The sequence below is a fragment of the Haemaphysalis longicornis genome, unplaced genomic scaffold, assembly GCF_048455015.1.
Source record: "Haemaphysalis longicornis isolate Haplotype H1 unplaced genomic scaffold, Haemaphysalis longicornis Haplotype H1 scaffold_8, whole genome shotgun sequence".
NCBI lineage: Eukaryota > Metazoa > Arthropoda > Arachnida > Ixodida > Ixodidae > Haemaphysalis > Haemaphysalis longicornis.
Window position 1 is genome coordinate 188,048,814 of NW_027526445.1, and position 9,997 is coordinate 188,058,810.

Consider the following 9,997-nt stretch of genomic DNA (forward strand, 5'->3'; position numbering starts at 1 on the left):
AGTTAAGCATAGAATTAATAGTGTTAGTTTCAGAGCAGAGAGCCATGCACACGGAAAGAGGGTCCGTGAACAACATCACCGAAGATTGTACCGAATCCAGTTTCAGGAAGGCAAGAAGAAGAGCAGGAAATTATGCATAAAATTGGGAATATAATCTGGTAAACGCAATAAAAAGGATTTCATTGCGGGAGAGAAGATACCCACCCCAACCTTCTCATGTTTCCGCGAGGCGTCGGTTGCAATAACCACGGGGGATGGGTAGTCGGACTGGTGAGCCAGGAGAATGTTATAATTACGTCATCTGGGAGAAACTTACCATTTTTGGGGGAAAATGCCATCGAACAAAACCTCAACTACTGTGGATGGATACTGAAGAGTGGGAACTGAAAGGAGGGTGGTGTTTAATGGATTACGTAAAGAACGTGCAAAAATAGCCTGTGGGCCGCCGAGGGAAACCGAGACCAATAAGAACCGAAAAACGGCATTGCGTGTGGGGTAAAAACAGCCTGTGGTGTGGCCAGGGGGTACTTAAGGAACTTTGCACTTGCATTGATTGTTAGTTATTTGAACATAAAATTAAGCATTGGGACTCCGGCCTCTAAGTGCAACACCCGAATCGGAACGTAACCGGGCAGGCCCAAACCGCAACGCAATGCTTGTCGTTCCAGCTTCACCGATGGCAGGAGCTCAGAGGTCGAGGAACCAGAGACAACACACCCAATTTCTAAGATTGGACGAACAGACATGCAGTATATCGTCAAGAGCGTATTTCCCCTCAGAGCTGTTCGCATGTGGCTTAGGCCCCTTAGTATAGCGACAGCGCGGAGCCTTTTGCTGCAATATGCTCAACGCGTATAGGCGCTGATTCAATTTACTGTCATAGATGACTCCAAGGTATTTTAGCGAATAAGCCTGACGAATGGATTGTTGATGATATTGTTACGTGGCGGCAGGACACAGATGAGACGAACGATGCGATGGAGTGAAGCGATCTATTCACATTATGTACAGTGTGGCCATGACAGAGCTGGCACAAGGTTCGCACAGGCACTTCGTCGTCGTCGTCGTCGTCGTCGTCGTCATCGTCGTTGTTTCAAGGAGCTGTCAGGCATTTTCCACCATAGTCCCGTAACACCACCCCCCGGTTCGAAGACGACCGACCCGGTCGTGGCCGAGGCAACGCGAGGATTGCGGTGAGGATGAGCGATGCGATGACAAGGTACAGTGAAGATGTGCCTGCCGCCACCGATGACGATGCTCGTGATGATGCCTGGCCCCGCAAAAGCGATGTCTTGAAGACAGCGCGGACCGTCGGAGGAACTCGAACCACGTCGGAGGAGAGGGCTGGGGACGCGGCTTCTGTTCTTTTGGTCTCGGCATGTAGCGGCTTGTCTTCATCGGCTGGTCACGGGCTGGGGTCACGGGGCAGGGGACGTGGTCGAATGCTCGTCGCAGTGAGCTGGGGCTGCCCGACACGGCCGATGTTTCCTCGACGATTCCGCCCGGGCCGAGACGATGCGATGTGGAGGCCAGGATGGGGATGATAGCGCACACTCCACCAAAATGTTACGTGGCGGCAGGACACAGATGAGACGAACGATGCGATGGAGTGAAGCGATCTATTCACATTATGTACAGTGCGGCCATGACAGAGCTCGCACAAGGTTCGCACAGGCACTTCGTCGTCGTCGTCGTCGTCATCGTCGTTGTTTCAAGGAGCTGTCAGGCATTTTCCACCATAGTCCCGTAACAATATGATAACGAAGAGATTGGCTGGGTAGCACGCATTCTTTGGAAACTGCAGCCTTTCCCTGACCGCCATGCAGCAGCCCCAGAGGTTCCTGATTCATTTTCGGGGCGTCTCCTCACGCACCCGCATCACTGGAAGCCTGCTCGGCCGTGAACGGCCCATGAGGTCCACTACCTGTGCTCTTTTTTCTGACGCGTCCTAGAAGCGTGTTTCCAAACACTTAGCTGTACAGCGTCCCACGTGACATATGTGATGTCACTGCGTGCGCTATTCAATTGAGATCCTACTAAAAAAGCCTGCCGTTCGGTCTGTTGTTGCGACGTAGCCATCCCACCGCTGGCAACCCGTTGTTGCATACCGCTGCATACCCGTTGTTGCACTGGGCTCCGTCGCCTCCGTCATGCGTGTGATAGGGTGGTGGTGAGCGGCCAGCAAATCTTGCTGCTTTGGAGAAGACGACCAGAACCAGAAGGCAAACTTAACTGGTTTACTGCATGGCGAGAGATGAGCCCAAGCAAGACAAGACATGAAGAGTTAAAACACAGGATAAGATACAGCATGACTCAAGCCAGACACGAGCGAAAACATCTTTTAATTAACGTCCAGATAATCAACTTCGAGGTTAGACACAGATGCGGAGGGCGTACTGACACGCTTGTCACTCATTTTAGCGATATGAGCTGCCACCACAATTTGGCGCGTCATTAGGTCGTGGTGTACAAATAAAATAGAAGTTTCATTAAACAGGCGATAGCATCAACACCACAAGCAATGCGCATACAGGTGTGAAAACGTATCGGTGTTCAGGGCCCTTTCATGCTCGCGCAGACGAATATTCAAAGAGCGTCCTGATTGACCGATATACACCCGTTTCAATTTCAATGGTACCTTGTTGACCACTGCCACGCGGCAGGCCACATACCTATGAGTGTGGTTAATAGAACGTAGGCCGGACCCTGAGAAACACATAGCCTTTCGACAGCCGAGCAAACGCGGGAACTCTTACCCGGGTCACTAAATACAACATCATCATAACGTAAGTTCGCCCCTTTTTTTAGATAGTGTGCAATTCTATGCATGTAGGCTCCACCGAAATCTTTCCTTTCCTAATTTCCGCCTTGTCTCGGTTTGGCTCGGAACAACACGCAGACTTCACCCATTCCACAAGCTTCTCATATACTCTCGACAACAGGTTTTCAGGAAACCCAGCAGCTCTCAATTTTTAGAGGATGAGCCTATCGACGCTAGCGTACAATTTCGTCCAATATGTTAATTTGTGCCTAAGCTTGAACTATCAGAATACTGGTCATGACAGGAAGCTTCCTTTTTTACAGTTACAAGTTGCCCTAGTCACTCAAAGTAAGATGGTGGAACTGGGCTTGTTAGACGTAACGAGGCTGGAAAGATGGCCCGCACTAGTACACGTAGGACACAACAGCAAGCAGCCCCTGACTTCGACGAAACAAGTGTAGCATGCTGGCAGCTTTTTGTCGAAAGAAACGAAGCCACAAAGCTACGGAAGATGCTGCGCCTTTTTTCAACCACGATACGCGCCTATGAGCAGCATTATCCAGGAGGTTGCAATTAAAGGACAAGCGAATCAATGTCTGCCACACGAGGCGTCGCCTCCTACGATTGGTGATTGACATGTAAGCAGTCGTTGTAGGCGACACATTCAACCCAACAACTGAGCACCACTGTGAAGTCATGTCCAAGGCAGTCTGTACACCTGGTCGTTGGCCATGCAGTTCATCGTGTACAGACTACACGGTGACGTCGTCTACATAGACGAAGAAGAAAATGTCCGGCATTTCAGCCAGCTTCCAAGCCAAGGGCAACATTGCCTCGTTGAATAGCACAGAAGGCAACACGGAGCCCTGATGTTCTCCTCGCTCCAAAACAATGTTCCCCACACGTTCCTCGAGACGCAGATGGGGAAAGAGCGGCCCTGCAGAAAAGGTCTACGAAACAGCATATTGCTGCTGGTGGAAAGAGGAGTCAGTGCAGGATACCGATTATAGTGGAGTGGCTCACGCTCTCATAGCCCTTTTGAACACCAGGATTGTTGTGCGTATCTTATTAGAAATGCCACCTAAGAGCACCATTGATAGGAGATGGTCGAGGCCGTCTTCTGTGCCTAGGTGTTTACGAAACACAGCCCGAGCAGCGTGGTACCATCCGTATCGTTCCAGCCATCACGTAAGGCGCCTGGCTAGCAACCCGCCTAGGAGCTCGCAGAGGGTCGATGTCAGTGCGATCGGGCGAAGATTGCCTAACCGACCAGGAGGCTTCCCAGGTTTTGGGAAACAAAATGTCGGCGTCCTTCAAGGACAAGGGAACGTCACCAGAGGCACAGCTAGTGTTAAGCCAGTCGAGTAGTCTCTGTAGACTGGGGCCGTCGATGATCTTGAACACTTCGTAAGATACACCGTCCGGACCTGGGGCTGTATGCTATTTCGCCTTGTCAATCACCGCTGGAAACTGCTGCGGTGAATTGTGCCTGAATTCCGCCATGGTCTTCCAGGCGAACCAGTCTCCAGCGGTAGAGTAGGTGAGCAGGCACATGGTGGTGGAGCTTTGTCGTAGTTTGAGAGGAAGCCCTTAGCCACTTACGGAGCGAACTGGCCCGTGGTACGCCCAGAAGCGAGGCACGCAGTGGCCGTCATGTTGGGGGTGTCCACTGAGCTTCCTACGACGAAAAGTACGCCATACGGATGCGGCGGTAGAGGATGGCCCTACTGATGCACACTAACCCAGTCACCATTGAGGAGATAAGGACTTCTCACAGCGGCGAGCTGAAGACGTTCGGTGGTGCAACAAGGTGCGCAATTCCGGATTTGAGGGGATCTCTATTGGCCGCCAGTTCTGCTCGGCGCCTAGATGGCCCCAAATTTAAGAGATGTAGGTGACGTGTTGCCTTGTTTTTTCTACCCAAAAAGTTCGCGTGGCACGCCTGAGGGTGCCACGTAGCAAAGGCCGGGAGGCGATCACGAGGTTCCTGCATGAACTGTGGCGTTCAAACCATTTCAAAAAAGTCCCAGACAATGATGACACAGCATTGGCATCGGTGCGGATGGGATAATGGTCACTGTTCTAGCAGTTCGGCTTCCGGTTGAAAGACCGAGGCCACGCACCAAGACACCACGACTGGTCCGGGGAGTATGATAGGCTGCGCGGCTGACCTCGTGGATGGGTTGAAGTGTCGACAACGTTAAAAAGCACAAAGTGCGCACCAGTGAACGTGTCCAGCACCAGACCTCCTCGTGCGATTGAGCAGAGGTATCCCCAAGTCAGGTGCGCAGCGTTGAAATCTCCACCGACCAGTGCTGTGTCCCCCGGGTGCTCGCGAAGGAGAACCGAGACGCAACACGGGAGACCTTACCCAGCGAGGGCGTACGTATAGCACACCTTACATCCTTTTGAGCAACTGCTGAGAGAATTCACTCGTGTGCACTCCGCGCCGCGTGTGCGCTGATACTCCTGCCTAATTTTGGCGGCGAATGTCCATAAGATACTCCAACGATTGTCCACAACTATTTGCTATTGCGCCCGGAGTTCACTGAACTGTCAGGTTCCCTCTCTCCAGAAGCATAAGCTTGTAGAGAATCAGCTCAGAAGGGCAGTTTGGCTTCCTCGGCCACTACGTCAAGGGCGTGATCGGGCGAAGGTAAACTTGGGGTGCGGATGAGGAGCAGGCGGTGGTCTTGCAGGAACGCAAAGTTAGCGCTTACCGTAGCTTTCTGCTCCCTGGGGTTGCGGGAGCAGAAGGGCAGGTGGCGGCCTCGGAGGCGGGTATGGTCTCAGTCACACACTTCCAATGAAGAGGGCCTAAGAAGGGGAAATTCACTTCCGGGACGCGCCAGTAAGGGCACAGGTTGTGGAGCTCACGGGCCATGCAAGGCGGCACAGGCTTCCAGTGATGCGGGTGCGGGAAGAGACGCCCCGAAATGAATCAGAAACTTCTTTCGCCACTGCAAGACGGCCACGGCGAGGTTGAAGTTCCCGGGGAACACGCGCTACCCAGCCAACTGAATGGGCATGTTGCTGTTACCATGACCAATCCCCACGCGCGAGGGAGCGCGCGACAGCGTAACAGGGCGGTAGAAGAAGCAGTCTGGTCAGAGCCATGCCGGCCGCCGGTGCCCCGGAACCCGCGGCGGCCCCTGCCGCGGATGGCTTGCCTCCCATCGAGTTCGCCGTCCTTGTGCGGGGTACTGAGACCACGGCCCAGTGGCTGGCCCAACTGCTGCGCGCCGAAGCGCTAACCGTGGAGAGCATGAGCGTACGCAGGGGGACATGGTGGCTCCTTCTGGTCAGACTGCCCGTGGAACAGGCACCGGCGGCCGCCGAAAGGGTTGGCCTGCACAAGCTTCACCGATCCGGCTACGAGAAGCGGTTCGTGACGGAGCAGTGGCGGGACTTCGGTACTGGCGAGGAGAAGAGTCCACAGGAGCTGTTTCCGCTCTCCGAGCGCCAGGAAATCGTGCAGAGCATTATGGACGACATCCGTGCCTCGCAGCTCACCCAGGTCGCCGGCGTGGACCGGCACTGCGTGCTCGTGCACCCGGGCCAGAGCGTGTTCGCCGTGTGCCAGAAGGCCGGTGTGGTGGTGGCCATGTTCCCGCCACACGACTACGAGATGCTCAGCAGCATTCGGCGCCAGTGGCTTTCGCACCTCACCATACCCGTGCACATGATCAAGGTCTACTTCGGCATACGCGTCGCCTTCTACTACGCGTTCCTCAGCTTCTACACTTGGTCGCTCATGGTGCCCATGACAGTGGGAGTTTTGGTGGCGAGGCACACGGGCTCGCTCAAGTGGCGCATCGCGGGCGTGCTCTTCAACCTCCTCTGGAACACTGTCATCCTGGAGGTGTGGCGAAAGCGGGCCGACCATTTGGCGTGCTTCTGGGGCCTGCACGAAGTCCAGCAGCCGCACCAGAACCGCCTGCTGTTCGCCTTCGACGAGAACAAGCTCGTGCAGCGGGCGTTTCGAGTGATCGTCTCGCAGGCGGTCGTCCTGCTCTGCGTGTTACTTGGCGTGCTGCAGCAGTACGAGTACCTGACGCTCGAGGCGTACGTGTCCGCGGCCTTCCCGAGCCAGGCCATGGTCGACGCTGCGATCCGCGTGGTCCCGGGCGTGGTGAACACGCTGGTCGGCATGGCCTTCTCCGACGTGTACCGCTCTCTGAGCCGGCGGCTAACCGACTGGGAGAACCACCGGACGCAGGCGGAGTACCTCCAGTACCTCACCGGGAAACTGATTGTGTTCGACTTCTTCGGCCGGTTCGGCAGCCTCTTCTACAGCGCCTTCTACCTCCAGGACGTGCGGCTGCTGCGCAAGCAGGTCTACATCCTGCTCGTGCTGGCCTTCACCAAGGACAACCTGATAGAGGTGGCCATGCCCCGCGCGGTGCGCCACTTCAGCGGCGTGGTCCGTAACATGATACGGCGCGATACTAGCTACATGACAGGGGTCCACTCCGTCCTGAGCGAGGCCGACATGACCAGGTACAAGAGCACCTACGTGGACTACTACAAGATGTTCTCGCAGTTCGCGTTCGTGTTCCTTTTCGGGCCCGTGGTCCCACTCGCTCCCCTAATTGCGTTCTTCGGAAACCTGCTTGAGATGCTCATCGTTGGCTACAAGCTGACCGTGGTTTTCCAGAGGCCGCTCAAGGTCCGCTTCGAGGGAATCGAGATATGGGAGCCGGCCTTCCGGGCCATCGGGTTCCTCGCGGTGCCTGCCAACATCGCGCTCCTCTGTGTCGAGAACCCGGACTCGTTGAACACACTGACCCACCTGTTCACGGACATGGAGTTCGTGCTGTTCCTGGTCGGCCTCGAGCACGCCGTTCTGCTCCTCAAGCTGTCCCTACAGTACGCCATACGGTCTGAGCCCGACTGCCCGCACATTGCAGCGCCTCCCGCCCTGTGAAATTTTATCTCGAACAAATCAGTGTTTCGGCGCACAGTCGTAACCGAAACCTAGTGAACGGACGTCACTAAAGTTTTTTTCTTCAAATTATGGCCCTAAATGTAGAAGGCAGTATAATATCTGCCCGTGATCATTTTTAAATGGCTTGGCGACCAACTGTCGAGACATACCAGAATCAGTTTGGGATTTTCTGCTCGGAATAAATTCTCCTGATTTTTTTGCGGAGTCTTCTCTTGAATTAAGGTGTCGAACCGAAAAAAGTAATTGGTTCAACAACGGTTGGAGTACATGGAAACTTATCTCGTTCCGGTTCCGTCCCGGTTTGGTTTAGCTAAATCACGAACCGAACGGGTTGGCAAAACGGTTCTGAAGTTTTGAAACGGTCGAAGGTAGGAAAAACGTGTAACTTAAAAGCGAGCATACAAGCAATATAAAAAGCATAAACGCGGCGTTTTTGAAGACGTTTAAAAAACACCTTTAAAGACGTTTAAAAGTGCCTTTTTAGGACGTTTTTAGACTAAATAATTGGCCCAGATAGAAGGAAAAAAAAAAGGAAAAACTGAAGGAGTAGTGACGATTCCCCAGCCGCTTTCTCCCTTAGCCCTTTTGTCGTGATAGAATGTGGTTGGGCGTGTTTTCATGAAGGGTGCTTCACAGGTGTGTCTGGTCGACATTTTTAATTTGTACGAAAACTGTATAGTACACCGGATAGTGTCATGAAGTGCAGAGAAAGAAGAGGACGATAAGCCAGACACGCTCGGCGGGTACGTTTCAAACAACCGAGAGTGCCATCATCATCATTATTATCATCACCATCATCATCATCGTCGCCATCGTCGTCATCTTGCGGGGTCACTCACCCCACATTCACGACCCGGCCGCGTATTTCCAAACGGTTCGCTGCACAGAGCAGGCACGTGACATATGTCTTTTCGCGGAATGCAGAACGGTAATTAAACGACGTCATTGGCTGCGCCCCAACTATAAAGCGACCTAAAACATACCAAATCACTGTTATTAATAAAAACAACACGTAGATTTGTGCTTAGTCAAAAAGGAAAATGGGTAAATTTAGGGTTGTGTAGCAGCCGAATCCAGTACGCCCGCAATGCGAAGGGTGTTGAATCAAATGAAATCACATCAAGGTTTATCAATCTCGTCGAAACTACAAACATACATGAGGGTATACACAGAGGTCCCAAAGTGAGGCACTGCTGTGACCTGTTATTGAATGTATCAACCAGTGATTGAAAGTCCAGCCTTATTAAAACATCCCCCTCGCGAGGGGCACAATCAAATGCAGAGCATTTCCGCGGGAGGCGCGCCTGCAAGTCGTATGGATTACGTATTGGTTGTTGTTGTTGTAATTGTTGTCTTCCAGCGTAGACATTGTCGATGAAGTCCATGGTAAAACGTGAAACGTGCCGTGAACCCCCTGCCGCGGCTATGACGCAACGTGGAGCGGCTATGACGCAACACAATCCAACACAATCCACTTTAATCCAATCCAATCCAATCCAAGCCAAGCCAATCCAAGCAAATCCAATCGAATCCAATCCAATGCCCCTCGCGAGAAAGCCTTATAGCGCCGAAATCACGCCACCACACGAACGCGTGATGTTGACGTCACGATCACGCCACAGATGTTAGCGACCGGAGCGCGCGCGAACGACATATGTGGTTTAAGCGCGAACCGACCGCGGCGAGAGAGCGCGATGCGAGCGCCCCCACCTGTTCTTGTGCGCGAACCGACTGTTGCTCAGCGCGAACCCAACGCGGCGAGAGAAGGTGTTGCGCACGTCCCCACCTGTTGTGCGCCCGAACCGAACGCGGCAAGAGAGGGTGTTGCGAGCGGAGAGAAGGCGAGGAGGACGCGGGGGAGAGGGCGCACCTGTGGCCGACGGTTGAATGAGTCAAGGATATAAGGCGCGTTCGTAACCTTCCGTTCTGTGTCGGCTTTGTGGCGCAGTGGTTAGAGCACCATGTACCTTGCGTTCCGCCCGCAGGGTCGTGGGATCGAAACCTGGCGCCGGTAAGTGTTATTTTTTTATATACTGTAGGAGGAGCGATGCGGACTACGGACGTCAACGCGGGTGACATCGTGAGTTACTGAAATGCTGTGCATTTAAAAATTATGGAGAAAAGGTAAGTAATGGAAAAAAACTAAGAGATAAACCTGCTGGGGCCCGAACCCAACCCGTCAGTGCCTGTACGCAATACTCTTCATCGGGGCCACAGAGCCTGAGCGATAGGTTTGTTTTAGCAAGCGCTCAAAAGAATAGCGCACGCAGTGACATCACACATGTCAC

General features: G+C 53.4%; 1 protein-coding gene across 1 annotated transcript; it reads left to right on the forward strand.

Annotated features, from left to right (window-relative positions):
* The first annotated feature begins 4,801 nt into the window (after positions 1–4,801).
* Positions 4,802–8,995, forward strand: LOC144148947 (anoctamin-10-like). Its single transcript, XM_077680473.1, has one exon. It carries the CDS (start codon positions 5,877–5,879, stop codon positions 7,686–7,688), a length of 1,812 nt encoding a protein of 603 aa, XP_077536599.1. The 5' UTR covers positions 4,802–5,876; the 3' UTR covers positions 7,689–8,995.
* Positions 8,996–9,997: the final 1,002 nt, after the last annotated feature.

Excerpts from the sequence above, each read along its gene's own strand:
- LOC144148947 (XM_077680473.1), top strand. The coding sequence starts at position 5,877 with ATGCCGGCCGCCGGTGCCCCGGAACCCGCGGCGGCCCCTGCCGCGGAT.